Here is an 18,072-nt window from a genome sequence, read left to right as displayed (position 1 = left end):
AAGGTAATGTTTTATACTGCATCATCATCTAGTCTAACCAGATCAATCAAAGTCTTACATGCACTGATAAAATATTGACAATTTCATATTTTGATACAAAAAATTTTAAGATTTGATCTAAACAAAAACGTTAATAAATAAAATTATTAAAAAAAAACACTATTTTGAGTTAAACGCAGACAAATCGCTTGATAAATCGAACAACCAGTATACATTCAACTAAATGGAATCGATTAAAAACACGATTGGAATACGCGAAGGCATTTAAATTTATTCGCGGCTTTGCGCCACTTTGTCTTTAAGCCACGCGTTGGTGCAATCGACTTTATCGTAGATGCTCTAATGTGTGTTCATTTGAATTAAGAACAAACTATTTTTAATTTTGCTATTGTAGTTTGAACATATTTAGTATTATTTTGTGCCTGATATTTTATATGTACTTTCGGGAATTATTAAAAGAAATACCACAAGCAACAAAACATACAAAATACAAAAGAAAAACGACGTTTCTTTAAACGAGTAAATTTTGTTTAAGATCTAATTTTACGTATAAAAAGACGTATGTGTAATGTATCTTTAAAAAGGATCTGATTTGAAAGCTGACCTGAAAATGCTTAGATTAAGACTAATACAGTTATTATATTAACACAATGTTAATTAATTACTTTCAGTGATATTTCTGATCAGATATCTAAACAAAAAGACAGAACATTACTTCTCTCACAACGCCTGTTCTTTACTTCCTGCACTGACCTGAGCTTAGTGCGTTTGACTACAAAATTAAGATAATATAATACTGTAACGTATCTAACTTCGACGAAAATTTTGCAAACACCCAATTATGCATTACAACATTTTAGTTCAGCACACAAGATTCATATGTAGGTACCATATACTTTATGTTGATGAAAGCGTCCGGCCCGCCGTGACGTTCAAGAATTTGGAGTGTGTCCTCTATGAGGTCAGCTACATTCTCACCTCTGGTTGTCGTGTGATCTATACCCGATCCTATATTACCTGTTTAGAAAAATAAGATAACATATTGAAACAAGTTATCATATATTTCGGATAAACAGTTCAAATTTTCCATAATCAGAAAAAAAATACACTCAAATTTCATTTTAGCTATCCAATGAATTAGTTATTTAGCAGATGTATTAAAAACTATGAATTATGAATTAAAAACAGATCAATTCTGTTAGAAAGTCTTAACTGAAATAGCTATTGATAAACAGTATCATTATAAAAGCTTAAAATGAATTGGCAATGTTCAAACCTGCAAGTAAAACACAATAAAGTGGTAACAGAAAGTAAATTGTATTTCAAATAATAAACATAAGTAAGCGTAATTTTAAGACGGCTATAAATATGTAATCAACTAATTTTGCACATAAAAACAAAGTAACAAAATATTCGACAAGGAAAACAGCATTGGGACGAAATAACAACCAAAATTATAATTTACGCATGATTGGCCATTCATCAATCAATCAATCATTCTCACCGCGGCGAAATAATTGACAAGTGGCGGACGAGATATTGTTTTCATCGTAATAAACTTGTCAGCCTGCCGAGCAGATTAATTACACGTGACACGGTCCTGACACAAAGTGACGAGCGTGTAGAAGTTGATACCTGCGCATTTAGACAACTGGATGTGTAACCATAACCTAAAGGCTAGAAAGGAGTTTCCCTTCATGTAAAAAACTGACACTACGCAGTATGATGGTCAAAGGTGCAATCCGGGCTGCTATGTAAGAGATACAGCTGTGATCGGGGCTAAGGCTAGGAAGAAAGAGATGTGGAAATTGAAATAACTCATATTCCAAAAAGATAATTTCGCATCGGGGACATCCTACGACGGACGAACGAATGTAGTTGAAGCCAAAGAAAAACGAAGGATTGTGGCAAAATTAAAAAATAATTAATGTAGTCTCTGTCTATAGAGATACACCAAATAAAAACGAATAGAAAAATGATTAATAGATGATATTGCCATAAGCTGAACTATGTATACTTACTATTAATAAGTTGAGAGAAAAATAAACGATTATTTATTATATTATTATTATTAATTCTGTCTTCTCGCTATTTTGTTAGACTATGTGTCGCGCGGCAAATTTCAGGCGCGTCAGACGTCACGCAGCACCGCGATTTGACGCCGGCAGAAATTCTACGCGGTTTTGGGTTTTGGCACCGCGTCGCTTTTCAAGAAAATGACAAGTCACTGGTTTTGAAACATGTTTTAAAGTATGAAGGAACACAAATTGTCGTAAATGAGTCGATTTTGCTTAAATGCTCATGAAACGAAATACTGTGAATGATAAATCACAGCGAAGTGAATAAATAAATGTATAAAAAACACCGACCACTATAGAAGTACTTGATTTGGAAATTCAAGTAAATTTTTTGGTTTTTAATGTCAATGGCCTTAATGTTAAGCTTTGAATGGATACAAAAACTAATAAACAAGATAAACAAATGGTAAGAAAAACAGCTATAGGGGCTTTAAGCTGATTACAGAACGCTAAAAGTACCTACAGGAAAATAGGTAATTTCTTATGATTTGAGTCCACGTGAAATTCATCTCAATAGTTCGTTAGTATCCCGTGGCTATAATTTTATATTACATACATATGTTAATTTTTTCTTTTGCCTAAAATATACAGACTACTTTAGTTAATGATATACAATTTGCTTCGACATATAGTACATGTATACATATAATTGTATGTGTAATTTTTTGTGAATATATGTAAAAAAATTCAGTATGTCAGTATGTTTTATTTACTTTTTTTGTCATATGTAATTTTTCTATTTGGCACAGAAATTACATAAACAAAAAAAAACACTAATATGACGTACGCTATTGGTAAGTAGCTGCTAAATCAAAACTAATAAGCTTTAAATCCCAAATTTACAACAAGGAATGAAACGTGATTGAAATACATACGGTTCTTATCTTTGAAAAGGTTGAGTGTTGGTAATATCTGCCTGTAGTAGGGCACAAGAGCCTCGCCGACCTTGTCACATCCAGACACCAACATCTGTATGCATTTCAGGGCATGACAGAGCACCGACGGGCGTTTAGTCGCGAGGGCATCTGAGAAAAAAAAATAACCAGCAATTTTAATTCGGCAATTCTGGTTCAAGAATTACTAAATCTACAACAATTGAACAGATAATTAAACACTTATTCACAGTAGAGTTCTTGGGAGTTCTCACAAGATCGAAAACCGGAAAAAAGTTCTCTTATAGAAACCTTACTGTTTTGATAATACATATTTTTATATTGTAAAATGAGAGATTTTATTTATTTTCTTCAAATTGTTTAAGACAAGTAAAAGAGTTTATCAATTAAACACGATTGCCGGCACTGGCGTTTGAATCAATATTTTTTAATTCAAATCCTAATGCTTAATGAAACATGCAACTAACTTCTTCCTAGGTATATTCAAGTGAAATAAAACTAAATCAATTTTCCAGCCGTCGTCCTCTGTCTGAATTACACTCGTAATTAAATTGGAGGAGTGCTGACGTGCAGTGAATACGGCCGGACATTTTATAACAGGCTTTGTCACTCACACACATGGTGGCGCACGATTGACGCACTCCCTAACCAGATTACAGCGGTGTTAGGCACGAATATTATTCAGTGCATCCGCACCGAATGACGCGCGGTGGAGTTTTTATCCACTGGCGTGAATAGTGATCACGTCGGCGCCGTGTTGTTGGAAAAATACAAACAAATACAACATCTGTATTATCCTACTAATATTATAAATGCGTTAAATAATAATAGTTCGTGAGTATGTCAGGATGTCAGTACGGATGTTACTCTTTTACGCAAAATCTATTGAACTGATTACAATGAAATTTGGTATGTATGTAGCTGAAGACCTACAATAACATAAAGGCTACTTTTTATCCCGGAGTTCCCGCGGTATTGATTCCACGCGGACGAAGCCGCGGGCGGCCTCTAGTCTCGTATATATGTCAGACAGCTCACTATCTTTTCAGAGCCAGTAACTTGTTAATCTTCTTTTATCGTGTCTCTGTCTAAATTTTAGTTCTAAGCTTAAAGCACCAAGAATATAGACTTGCATGATCAGGACTATCATGAGTAACAATCCCCAGAAGGATTATGAAGACCACGATGTCTGGAGAGTGTGAATTCGTGCCACTGCGGTCTCTTCTGCACTCTTCTTCACCGCCCGGGGCTACTTGCTGTATCTCGTGCATATAACTGAACCCACACCCTCTTAAGAATAGTACAACTAGTCCTAGGTTAAGGTCGTGGTTATTCTTTTTATTTCTAAACTAGCTGTGCCTGCGACTTCGTCCGCGTGGAATAGTTATTTTGTGCATCTTTGAAGCCGTCAAGGATGCTCCTTCCACGATTTTTTTCACATTTTCCATTATTTCTTCGCTCCTAATAGTTTAATAGTTGCATCTAGACGTTATATAATGTAACGACCATTTATCGAGGAAGCCTAAAGCCGTCCTCGATAAATGTTCTATTCAATACAAAAATAATCTTTCAAATCGACCCAGTAGTTCTTGAGATTAGCACATTAAAAAAAAACAAACAAACTCTTCAGTTTTATAATATTATTATAGATAAATCTAAGTGCCTATTTAAACTAAAAAATATATTCTAATAGAATTATAACCAGAAATATGTACCTACAACTTACAAAAGAAAAAGAAATGAAAATAAAGTTGAAACGCCTGTGCAATACTGTCTTGCCGTCGCGTCGTCGGGTCTTCCCATACTCCCTTAGTGGAGTCGGAGTAGATTGGTCAGGGCTTTTGGCCCTCTTCAATGGCATCATCGCTGCCTACGACTGTAGGCAGGTCGATGGGACGGCCGTGACGGCCTGGGTCGTCACGTCTTCATACACTGGGAGTTCCCATCAGCGGCGGCGTCGTCACTGGTCGACGACGTCAGCCGCAAGGCAGCGAGTAGAGGGTTTCACCCGACGGCCCGGAGGGAGCGGAGTGCAGCGGCGCGATGCCGCGCAGGTGGCTGTGTGATGACGCGTCCGCCCTCTCGAATATCTAGGTTCTCCCACTTCAAGTCCCTGAGCATCGTCGAGTTCCTCACGTAGCGCGGGGCTCCGACGACTGCTCTGAGACTTTGGTTTCCTTGGGCTCTGAGTCTTCTCTTGTTGGTCTCAGAGCAGAATGCGTACCACGCCGGGGCCGCGAACGTGAGGCGGGATCTAACGTACGTTTGGTAGATCCCGAGCTTCGTCCTCAGGGGGAGGCTGGAAGAGAGAACTGCGTGAAGTCTCCCCCTGGCTGCCTTGGTCATGAAGCTTGCGCTCGCCTCCTGCCCCTTTTATACCCTGCCTCCGCTAGCCGCGTCGAGCGCGGCAACCGTTACGCAAAAATAATCCTTATAGCATGATTCAGTATTTACGCGCGATGGCTTGTTAGGGTATTTTATTTCATGTATAAGTTTGGTGTTTCTATACCGATTTCGATGATTCTTTTTTTACTGAATAGGTACTTATATTAATTTTTAAGAATTATGAATGAGTGTGAGTGTTATTGGTATTATAAACATCAGAGTAAAGAAATATAATCAGAAATCTCCGAACTGCTAAGCTATTAGGAATTACACGTGTTATTCTGAGTCAACCATAAAAGATAGACTTATGCTGTCTTGGAATATTTTTTTAATAATTTTATGTAGAATATTTCCGTTATACATGGTTTCGCTGTATCTTTAACCATTAAGGCTGCACACGCGACGGAAGCTTAAAAAATCAAGTAACTTCTCTCGTTTTCCCAACATTTCCTTTTACTGCTCTTCTCCTAGTGATTGTAGCGTAATGAAAAGTATACTATAACCTGCTCAGGAGTATGAAGAATAACTGTACCAAGTTTCGTTAAAATCCGTCAAGTAGTTTTTGTTTCTATAAAGAACATACAGACAGACAGACAGACAGACAGACAGACAGACAGACAGACAGACAAAAATTTTACTGATTGGATTTTTGGCATCACTATCGATCACTAATCACCCCCTGATAGTTATTTTGAAAATATATTCCATGTACAGAATTGACCACTCTACAGATTTATTATAATTTCTAAATTATCTCTCATCGCTCTTACCTGCGACGTTTTACCACAACCGGCTTCGTGAAAAAAGAAGTTTATGGTGGTCACGACCTTCAATCATAAGGAAAAGACATACTAATGAAAGTCAAACTTACTTTTGATCGGAATGATAAGTTGCGGAACAACCGGGAGTATTTTGTAGCCACCCTTGGTGACCAGGTCATGTATGCCTTGCTCCACGATGAAATTGAACGGATACGCTCCCTCGGCCAGCCCGTCAAAAAACATTGGTAAATAATGATGAAAATCCAATTTTTCTATAGGGACCTGAAGATGGGAAGAAAAGGGTGTACTATATTGTTAAAATATTGTATTGTGCTTAGGTATATTCGCGTAAAAATTATCTTGCCATACCTACTTCCTAGAAACAAATGATAATAGTTAACTATATTACAAGGAAAATGTAGGAAATTTCGGAATGAAATAAATTCGTACTAGTAAGGTAAAAGTAATCAATAGTTAACCGACTTCGAAAAAAAGCACAACGTTCTCAATACGAAAAAATTATTCGCATAAAATGTTATTTAAGTATTCGTCATGAAACGCAATGCTAATAAAATACAAGCATCAATGAGATTTCCCGGGCTGCATTCGCCCATAACTCAGGGGAAAACAATGCAACAAGTAAGTGCTTCGAGGTCATTGTGGCGATGTATAACTGCCTTTATATGCACCTATGTTTATGTGATTCTAGTACAGTCGGAGCCAGATAAACCTGTAGGTTAGTTAGCGAGAGTTATAAGAACATACGAGTCGAACAAGTAATCGCTCTTAACCGAATTTGTATATTATCAAATCAGAGTATCGCGATGGTACTAATAAATTTTTGAGTCTGGTGAAGGACATAAGAAAATAAAAACTTTTCATCCCGTCAAAAACGACAGTTCCCGTGGTATTTGCGAAAAACTGTATTTTTTTGTAAGTGGCGCTGAATTCGCTCGGGCGCAGCTGCGGGTAAAAGCTAGTGTATTTATAAATAAAATGGAGAAGATTACGGCTAAATAGAAAAGGAATTACCCTCCAAGCCAGTTTCTTCCCAGCGCTAGTGAATTCAATGGATATAGGGAACTCCCCACGTTGATAACATTTCCTGAACATGGTCGGTTTAACTGGCAAAGGGTTGAACACCCCACTTCTCGGAGGAGGCAACACCTTGGTGTTTCGTTGCATAGCTTAAAAAAAAATAACAATTTTGAGGTGTTTTGATCAAAGACTGCAAAAGGACTTGTGACACAGAACTAAGATTGGTAAGCGGTCGTGTAGGGATTTAAACCTCTAAGTACCTACATAAGCCTTAACTCTTTCATCAACGCATCATATTTGGCAGAAAACACAGTCCAAACATTCCATTTCTTTTTCTCCAGATCAATAAAAGAAAGGAGTAGAAAATGGTGTATAGAAGTATTCGTCACTACATTGAAAAACCTGATCTTTTACACAAAGTCCTAGATTTTTATCAAATTAGTGTTAGCGTTCACACTTCAAAGTTCCCATTCACACTACCTTAAATTTCACTCATCCTCTCGACATAGTAAAACTATCTTAGCATTCCCTTTTCTATTCCTGTCACTAAACTTTCTGTCACTTTATTAGAAATAGGACACAAACACTCACCTTGGATTGTAAACGCGGGAACAATCCGCGGTTTCCGAGTCTTGTTCCCATATGGATAATTCGGGCTAGATTTCTTCAAAGAATGCCTGAAATCCTTCCCGCACAAATCGGGCGTACACGGCGGCAGTACAACCATGTCGTAGTACACCAAACCAAACAGTCTTCAAAAAAACATGATACACAGGATAAATAATCCAATAATAACGATCTAAAATGTTTACACAAGTAATAAAATAAGAAAGTAAATTTGCTTTCGGCTGGGCTTGCTGCTGATTGTTTATTTTGCAACTTGATCGTTGCTAAGCAACCGGGCGGTATCGATTGATCAACGGTAGCGCTACGGCTTCGGGCGGGGTTAGGCTGCGGACACAATGGCACTATAATTGTTGGGCCCCAGATATTTTTTATGTGATGCTACCTGGCAGAACTCAGTACCCTCACTCACAGTTACATACATATTGCCTTTGCCCTCGCAGGGTAGATAGAGCCAATAGTATTGAGGAGACTACGTTTAGCGGTTTATAATATATTGGAGATTCTTATACCTAGTGACAGGCTATGCAAGCCCAATGCCTAAAAGAATAATCCCATCCAGGAAGAAAGCCTTTTATTACCTACATCGACTTCTGTTTATTGCCCTGTTATTTTATATTACGAGTTCATAAATTAAATGTACATTTTTGTAGTATAAATTTAATCTCTATATTATAATATTTACAGCTAGGTTCGTGAAAGGTAACTAACTAACTTGTTTTATGAACCAGACCTCAACAGCATAATTATATCAAAAAACAATTACCAATGTAGCCACATCTTTACGCCCGGTTAGACATTGGAAAATTATATTAGCATCGAAGAGTTTTATTACATTTTAATATAACGCGGGTATCCTGAATAACTCGTCAAAATTCGGTCGTAGGCGACTTCTTTTTATGTACAACACGTAAAAAATGTTCTTTTATAAGTTTCGTAGGTTTCGGGGGGAAACTCTATGGATTCACGGAAACGGCGGTTGATGGAAATTATTGCGCAGATTCCGCGAAAGTATTATATAAGAAAAATTTTTCGGTAGAATATAAATTTTTATCAAACCTGTTCATAAAAAGTATTAAAATCTTATAAAGAATGTATATAATAGTATTAATAAATAGTAATATTATTATTTTATTACTTATTATATTATATGTATATACGTAATAATTAGTGCAAAGTTGTAGTCTCTGGGTACCACCACTCTGGGGATGTGATTTTATGTATGCACGTGAGTAATTTTGGTTTAATGACTTAAATGGCATCTCAATATTAAACAAATAAAGTTATATTAGCGCCCATAGATGAGAATCCAGAGAATTAAGAAGTATGCAGAGATCGTGGCAAGTGGAAAGAGGTAGTCTCTGCCTACCCCTCCGGGAAAGAGGCGTGATTTTATGTATGTATGTATGTAGATGAGAATCCCCGCGTATCTCTCCTCTCTAGTATGACCGAAGAGTTTCAGTTGGCATAGTGTTGGCCAATTATTTTATCCTTTTGATTTGATTCATAAATTTCGTTTTCTAGATTGCGTAGTTGAAATCTAATTTTCTAGATAACTAGAAAAATATTTCTAAATAAATATAAATTTGAAATCTGTACATTTTCTATTGTTTGTGTAAACGAGTTAGCATTAAATCTAGTGTAATTTATTATTTGAAAACGCAATTTGAAATTTTTATCGATAATTTTATTTTGTCGATTAGTGAACGTCACTACGTATATGAAATTTTGCGGCGAAATTGAAAGTCGGCTGGCTACGTTCGATATTTAAAATATAATATTGCATCAGCTGCCACTAGCATTATGAAAATTTTTATATTGCCCCCACCGTGCACCGCGAAAGAGTCTTTTGTGATATATTATTTTTATGTTTTACCGTCACATCATCAACAGAGCTATGAAACTCTTGCTATCTCTCTCATCAATATGCCTTTGCATTTATGATATCCAATATTAAATATCCGCTTTTTGTAGACATGTTGGGAATTTAGTGAAATATTTACGTGTGACTGACCGCCTAAAACCTACCCTTTGGATTTCAGCACTGTTCATAATGCTGGCGACCAAAATATTAAAAAATTGTAGAAATAGTATCAAATATTTGTAGAAAAACAGCTTTGTCATATCTGCCGTAGGAAGTCTAACCTGTGTATTATGTAATGACACTTCGTCTGTAAGAGAATAATCAGACACATACAATTTATGGTTTGGTTACGTGGAGTTAAGAGATGGAGTGGTCCTATTCTTTTTCTATTGGTGCCGGGAACCGCATGGCGATATCGACAATAATGCATCGATGGATCGCTACATCTACAGTCCTACATTGAAAGTCCCGAAATCAATAAGCCATATCAGTGACATATGACATCGTGTTATTCACAAAAAAAAAAATGGATTTAATCGATTGTCGTCATGTTACCAATGGATAGAGATTTGAGTCTTTCCATATTTATATATAATAAAAATGTATCTGCATCTAACTAATTTGTACTTCACGCCCTAGTCTTAGTCTATTTTCTTAATAGCCCTACGATATGTTAGTTTTATTAAGCTTAAAAAGAACCTCAATGTCCAACTGGATCAGTTAAACAGACGAACACAATCCCCGATCCCTGACGGCGTACCGAAGAGTTAAAGAACTTTTACATCCAGCGACACTTATTCATCTCTTTTTGATCAACACGCATCGCATACGTTTCCCAACAAACGGACAGTCACTTAAATACCAAATACGTTCCGTTCCCCATTCAACTCATTCCTTTTGACGAAAGTATAAATCAAATATCCAACTTTAAATGTAGCTAACATCGCAGGGCGCACCCGAAAAAAAGTGCATGGAACGGAACTGTCGGCTTTGGACGATACAGAAATTTCTCCTTTTACATTCCTTTTTCATTCACGGCGCACGGTTGCGGCACAATTTGAAATTCGTTTTTGTGCAATGGCTCACCGGATTCCGCGTATAGGTTATTGGAGTTTTAACGATGTCATATGTGAAAATGTTGATGAGAGAGAAATATTGTTGACGCCATTTTCTTTTTGGCAATGGCAGTAGTAGTAGGTTTTGACGATTGGCGTTTTTCGGGGTTAAAAGTTAATGTCACACATTTAATGGTGAACCGTCTCAGTTGGTATTGCGGTATCTTATTGACGGAAAATTATACAAATAAATGAAAATATTGTTAATTATAGTGTATTGTACATAACTGCCTACTTATGCCTCTTTAATTGGAAATTTTATTCAGCTTTGATCATGGTTACACTTTAACTTAGTACTGTTTTCTCACAATCTTTCTTTTTTCTTTCACTGCAAGATTACTCACTTCACTCACACGCTATAGCAGCAAGTTCATGAAACATATAAATGATAAATAAAAAGTTTAGTCACTTTATAGCATGCAGTATAGCCAAACATAAAACTGTAGATAGATATAACTATATACATGTACAGTACATAAGTCGTATGACTAAATTTACGAGCGTCTAAGTACTTAGTCCGGTCGCACGCTCCGACCATAAACCAGATTCTAGCTCCAACGACCGTTAAAAATAAAACGCGATACACTATGGATCTCGGTCGCTAAGTATTGATGTTCTACGAGACGCTGCAAGAATATATATACATACATATAGTCACGTCTATATCCCTTGCGGGATAGACAGCGTCAACAGTCTGGAAAAGACAGAAAGGTCTGTCACTACTTGATCTACATTCAACACAATTAAAACATACAGATGAACGTGGCCTTTCAATTTATTCAAGACTGTTAAATCTATCTAACCATAAAGAGATATAAACGTGACTTAATGCTTGTATGTATGTATAAAGAAGAGGTTACTAAAGGGCAAAGGAAGTATGCAGATGGCAAGTGGCATCGTGGCAAGTGGAAATATGTAGTCTCTGCCTACCCCTTCAGGAAAGAGGCGTGATTTTATGTATGTATGTGTGTACTAAAGGGCATGAGTTACAGCATAAGTGCTGTACGCTGTAAGTGCAGTAGCAGGTCGACGTATCCATTCATCGTGCGAGGGAGAACTAATTGGAGATCTTCCCGGAATTCAAACTTTCATTTGTTTCTTCCCGGAATCTATCTCCGCCAATTATAACTGTATGCAAACTGCTCACAATCACGAGAGCGTGATTTAAAACCACATTCATCCACTGGAAATGACTCTACACGTAAAAAAAATCTTTTACCAATTAATTGTGTTTCAGTGTCATGTGGTTCCCGGCACCAATAGAAAAAAAGAATAGAACCACTACATCTATTTCCTATGGATGTCGTAATAGGCGACTAAGGGATGGGCTTGTAAACTTGGGATTCTTATTTTGGGCGATGGGCTAGCTACCTGTCACTATTTGAATCACAATTCTATCAGTACGCCGTACAGTTGAATGTGGTGTTTTCAAGATTGTTGGCTCTGTCTGCCCAGCAAAGGAATTGGACATGATTATATGTATTGTGTTTCAGTAGAAATTATGCTGGTCTGCTGGCTTTTCTGCCGTTTGTCTTTATCTTTATGTGAACGTTTGATGGATTGTGTTTAAGAAGTAAAATTAAAATAATAAAATCTTCTTCTTTTTTTCATTTAAACTTCGAACCACATTTTCCATAATTAATTTCCAAGACTTCGTTACAATTAACTGGAGTTACTTAATTGAAAAATCTGTCTTTTAGAAAAACGTTCTCTTGCAAAGCCGTTTTTTTAATAACTTCAATTTATGGACACATCCAGTAACTTTACACAGGTTCCCTAGACAACGTGCCGGCTCCCACAGGACTCCGCTAATAAGCTTGTAATAAATGACTTGTTCATGAATTCACTACGCTGGTTTTAAATAATTTTAATATGATAATATATACTTGCTAGTGTTTCCTTAGTGTTATTTGAATGTTCAGTTCATTATAATTTGTAACTTATGTACTAGCGACCCGCCCCGGCTTCGCACGGGTGCAAAATTATAAATGTTATTATATAAAAACCTTCTTCTTGAATCACTCTACCTGTTACAAAAAACCGCATCAAAATCCGTTGCGTAATTTTAAAGATTTAAGCATAAAGACAAACAGACTAAAATAGCGCCTTTGTTTTATACTATGTAGTGATTTAATATATTATGTTCTTACACTAACCGTCTCCCATCTAACTTCCGCAACCTTTGCAGGTAAACCTAAGCCGTATTGGATCTTTCATGGTTACATATCCAGGTACCTGAATGGTTTCCTCACGATGTTTTCCCTCACCGTAAGAGTATTAGTTAGGATTCAAACTAATGTACATAACTTCGAAAATTGTCATTGGTACATGGCCGAGGTGGAATTCGAACCTGTGCCTTTCTGCGCACCACTCATTTTAACCGGGCACCTTACCAATTTGACTATTGACCCTCAAACACAATAAAGTTATACAACATTGTACCATAATCTGTACGCCCCTTTACAAAGCATTTCCGTGGTTTTTCACTACATAGTATAAAACAAAGTCGCTATTTTAGTCTGTTTGTCTGTATGCTTAAATCTTTAAAATTACGCAACGGATTTTGATGCGGTTTTTTGTAACAGGTAGAGTGATTCAAGAGGAAGGTTTTTATGTATAATAACATTTATAATTTTGCACCCGTGCGAAGCCGGGGCGGGTCACAAGTCTTATATATAATTTAGATTTTTATGAGCAATACACATTCCTCATCTAATAAGCGGACAGTCTGCCTTTCATACCCATATATCATAGTTATATTACAACTAGATCCAGTTACAAATGACAGGCGAGGATCTACCGACATGCAACATGATAGATTGTGGTGCATCGCAAATTCGGACATTATGTCGCAAACTGCATACGAGCGAAGCCTGGTTCATTTGTTAAACGGTTTTATTTAGCTCACCCCGTTTGTTTTTTTATTCTTGGGTCAAATTTAGTAATTCAAATTTCACCCTCTTCCTGTCAACCGATTAATCTGAAATTTTGTATACACTTTGGATTTTGGTGACAATATAATTATGTTTATTCATTATCATTATAAATTCAAGATGGCCGCCGTTACAAAATGGCGGATAATTTAGGTTTCATTAATCCCATCAATATGGGTATCAAATGAAAGGGCTCAACAAGCAGAATACAATATACTATAAAAAATTGAAATCCAAGATGGCGGCCTCTACAAAATGGCGGATAACTTAGGTTTTATCAATCCCATCAACATGGGTATCAAATGAAAGGTCTCAACAAGTAGAATACAATTTACTATTCAAAATTAAAATCTAAGCAGTGGGACAAAATGTAGCCTATGTTACTCCTGAAGGTTAAGTCTATCCCTGTGCCAAATTTCATTCAAATCGGTCCAGTAGTTTTTGAGTTTATTCGTTACAAAAACAAAAAACAAGTCTTTCCTCTTTATAATATTAGTATGGATGGGCGCAGCCACTAAATGGCGTATAATAATAAGATTTAAATTTAGAAATTGAATCTGTAACTTAGTAGAGTAAGATCTTTGCAGGGACTACGTATAGAGGAGTTGGACTGCAATAAACTAACGGGCAAGAAACCTTGCAATAATGAAGCACTAAATGAATTAAACAGAATGCGAAATAAAAACTAAAAACTAGAAAATAAAAATAGGTAAAAAAACTTTTTAAGTTAAACGGTTTTATGTTAAACATACATTGCAATGTTTAATATAAATGTACTAAAAACCAAAAAATAATAAAATAGATACAGTCGTGGGAATTATAAACATATGCATAGACTAGACTAAAATAAAACCGTGGGGCACGTCAATTGTCTACAAATTATAGACTTAATGTGCGATAGAAGAATCGTTTAATTCGTCGTTAGGCAGTTGGCCCGCAGACGGTGCGCAAATTACTTACTATTTTGCTGGCTAGCGAGGAATTGTTTCACTGCTCGTAGTTTGTCTTTCATCGACAAAACTTATGATAAAAGTACTACTCGCTCAACATTATGAAACCCTAAAACTCGCTTAATCGAGCTTGCTAACTTGTTTCCACATTCTAGCCCTACTTATCACACGTCCATCGTTGTCGGTTGAACAACTGCCTAATTATAGTGTAACATTACAAAACAAACATTTTAATCAACGATTGTAGACAATTGACGTGCCCCACGGTTTTATTTTAGTCTAGTCTATGCATATGTTTATAATTCCCACGACTGTATCTATTTTATTATTTTTTGGTTTTTAGTACATTTATATTATATTATGTCATGTTGTAGTATGGTAAATGTTGTATAATGTCTTCGGCTATTTCTTACAATATATCTTTAGGTGACTGCGTGTGGTGTTTAGAATAGAATGGAATAAATTTATTTTCAAAATTGGATACTATTTTACACAATTACAATTGACGTCACATCACTTAAATCTTATTATAACTACTACCGCTTCCAAAGCGCATGTGTATAAGAAACGGCGGAACAAACTACACTGCAGCACTTTCTTCGGACGTCTATTTACAAATAAAGATCTCTTAAATCTTAATCATGGACGAATGCACGTTGTCTAGTCTACATTAAAAAACATGAATGAATGGAGAACTAGTGTAGAATTGTTATCACGTTATTTCTTTCTCGTGGATTAAATAGGCTCTTCACTAACAACTTCTTGATAATGTTAACATACTACTTTTTGACCGCCTCAAAAAAAAAGTGGCTCTCAGTTACTCCGCGATTATCTCCTGTTCCGCTGGATCGATTTTGTTGCGGTTTACAGGAAAGTGATTGTTATACATACTCGTAAACACATAAAATCACGTCTTTATCCGTTTCGGGGAAAACAGAGGCAGTAGTTTTGCAAAGACTGAAAGACCACGTTCAGCTGTATGGCTTTAATGTGGAATTGATATTTAAATAATGACAAGTTGCTAGCCCGTCGCCTACAAGAAGAGATAGAGATATCCATGGAAAAGAGATAGAGTGATCCTGTTCTAAAGTCCCGAGAACCACACATTCTGTATACGTGCCAATTTTAAAAGAACATGATGTTAATGGTTTCAGTATCAGTTGTACACACCTACTTTCAGATTTATGTTATTTAAAAAGAGATGTTACTTTATATCTCAATGCTTTTACCTCGACGCTGCGGTATTAACCGTATAAATCTTAAAGTTACAAATTCTTTAGAACTCAGTTTGACCAACGGTTATATTTTGGTTAGTCTGTTTACTTGTTAGTTATCTACACTGTTGATGTTGCAACTAGTTGATAAATTGGCTGCAAAGCAAACAGCTCGCCTTTTGAAGCAAGTTTCTGTAACTGGAAGACTAAATTGTTGCTTTAAAAACCGTATCTGAATTAGTGATTTACTGTTGTAAGTTACTTAGTAGGTTTAGTGCGCAACCTTTGATGAAATATTTGATCAAAAGTGAAAGTCCGACTTGTCTTTACCATCGAATCAACTAATATAATGAAACGCTCGTTTGAGCAGTGTTTTACTATTTTCAGTGGGAATCTGGTCAGTGGTTTAAGAATTTTCTATAGGAACAACTTTAAGTATGTTAATATAACTGAATAAAGAATCAAAAAGAAGAGTTTGGCATAATGATATAATGATTAAAAGGTTGGAAGCGAAAGAGACTTTAAATTTTTTAAACTAACTTTAAATAATAATAATTTTCGTAATTTGTTATCTCTCTCAAGTTCTTTATAATAACATAAAACAGAGTAAAGCGTAGTAGCGTATAATCTAAGTAGCGTATAATTGAAACTGGTTTATATAATTAAAAAAACTCGGAATAGTGAAGGGATTAAAATACCAATCCATTACGATATTGGTAGTTTCGCCATAACACTGGAAACCGATGGCCCAAAAGATTATAATCATTTGTCGATATCAGGCCTTTCAGCACTTCAATTTCAATTAATAAATCCGTCGATGGAGCGACTATAAAATTTGTTCATCTATACAATTTTTTTTTTTTAAGTTTTCAGTCAAGTTTAGTAGAGTATGAGGTATCTAGAATTAATCAGATTATTCCACTTTGGTCTACTGGGTAGTATTATCTGAGTGATCTAGTAAGATAATGTGATTATGCTCTGGTCATAAAGTCGCATGAACGGAAGGTAATGCTGTTCCTACACTAAAATGAAATCTTGATGATGACTCTTACAATTTTCAAAATACTGAATTAATTGTATATATTGATATGAGCTGGATACATCTGCTGCAAAGATGACGAGAAAAGAAGCCACAAAATTTTGGTGACTCCTGAAAGGAATAAGAATACATACATACATATGGTCACGTCTACATCCCCTGCGGTATAGACAGAGCCAACAGTCTTGAAAAGTCTGAATGGCCACGTTCAGCTATTTGGCTCAATGATAGAATTGAGATTCAAATAGTGACAGGTTGCTAGCCCATCGCCCAAAAAAGAATCCTAAGTTTGTAAGCCTATCCCTTAGTCGCCCTTTACGACATCCATGGGAAAGAGATGGAGTGGGCCTATTCTTTTTTGTATTGGTGCCGGGAACCACACGGTAAGGAAGAAGAAGCGTGGGCCAATCAGCACCTCGGAGCAGGAAAAGCTCAGATGAAATTAAAAAGAGGACAGAGCTGATCTGAACTAGAACTGCCGAACTAAACATCTAGGGTAAATTAGAAAGGCTTGGAAGAAACATGTGCAGAAGTAGATTTTCATATTCCGATCAGAAGAAAAATAAGAAGGATAAAGGTATAAGTACCTTTCAGAAATAATTAAATATTATCTTAAGTGAAAATTACTTATAATGCGTCGAATTAAAATAAATTGCTAGCATTCGTCACCAGGTATTCTAAGACCAAGAACTTTTTTATTTATCTAAACCCTCATTAGCTGAGTGGTTTGAGCTGTCTGTCTTTTTCCGCAGACAGTTTTCATGAATATAAGTACTTTTTCGCTCACTTGGTCTCGTGACCATCGTAAAGCTACAAAGCTAAACGTGGCCTATCAGTATTTTCGAGACTGTTGACTTTATCTACCTCGCAAGGGATAAAGACGCGACTACATTATATGTATATGTATGTTGTCTCGTAACATGTCCGCCATTATTTCAATAGAAAACAAATCAGGTTTCTTCATTTAAAAAACGAACTATTAAACCAACAAATACAGGGATAACCGCTCCAGGTTTACGACTCGACAGGGACCCCTCAAACTTTAGTCGTATGTTCCGAGTTGTAAAAGTGACTGGGTAATTTATCGGCCATGAGAAACTTCACCCGATGGGCCACAATCTCACCTTAACCCTGCTGAAACAACTATCATTTTACCGGTAATGGTTTCGCCAGGATTC

The 18,072-nt window shown here is 36.2% G+C and overlaps 2 protein-coding genes across 2 annotated transcripts in view; one reads left to right on the top strand and one right to left on the bottom strand.

Moving 5' to 3' along the window:
- The window catches only part of LOC106132378 (CUGBP Elav-like family member 4), a 467,880-nt gene that overhangs the window by 114,206 nt on the left and 335,602 nt on the right, over positions 1 to 18,072 (top strand). The gene's annotated exons all lie outside the window — the stretch shown is intronic.
- Positions 764 to 7,908, bottom strand: LOC106132380 (parkin coregulated gene protein homolog). Its single transcript, XM_060947876.1, has 5 exons — positions 7,747 to 7,908; positions 7,150 to 7,304; positions 6,228 to 6,399; positions 2,954 to 3,103; positions 764 to 1,017 (listed from the first exon to the last, which is right to left on the bottom strand). The coding sequence occupies exons 1-5, from the start codon at positions 7,880 to 7,882 to the stop codon at positions 857 to 859; spliced, it is 774 nt and encodes a 257-aa protein (XP_060803859.1). The 5' UTR covers positions 7,883 to 7,908; the 3' UTR covers positions 764 to 856.

The sequence above is a fragment of the Amyelois transitella genome, chromosome 14, assembly GCF_032362555.1.
Source record: "Amyelois transitella isolate CPQ chromosome 14, ilAmyTran1.1, whole genome shotgun sequence".
In the NCBI taxonomy this organism is placed as follows: domain Eukaryota; kingdom Metazoa; phylum Arthropoda; class Insecta; order Lepidoptera; family Pyralidae; genus Amyelois; species Amyelois transitella.
Note: the sequence above shows the minus strand (reverse complement) of the source record. Positions and strands in the feature narration are given on the sequence as shown.

Bases quoted from the DNA above. Each gene is read 5' to 3' on its own strand.
- LOC106132380 (XM_060947876.1), bottom strand. From the start codon at position 7,882: ATGGTTGTACTGCCGCCGTGTACGCCCGATTTGTGCGGGAAGGATTTC. The intron at 3,104-6,227 runs GTAAGTTTGACT...TTTTTTTCTCAG, and splicing joins ACTTATCATTCCGATCAAAA to ATGCCCTCGCGACTAAACGC. The intron at 1,018-2,953 runs GTATGTATTTCA...TTTTCTAAACAG, and splicing joins CCTTTTCAAAGATAAGAACC to GTAATATAGGATCGGGTATA.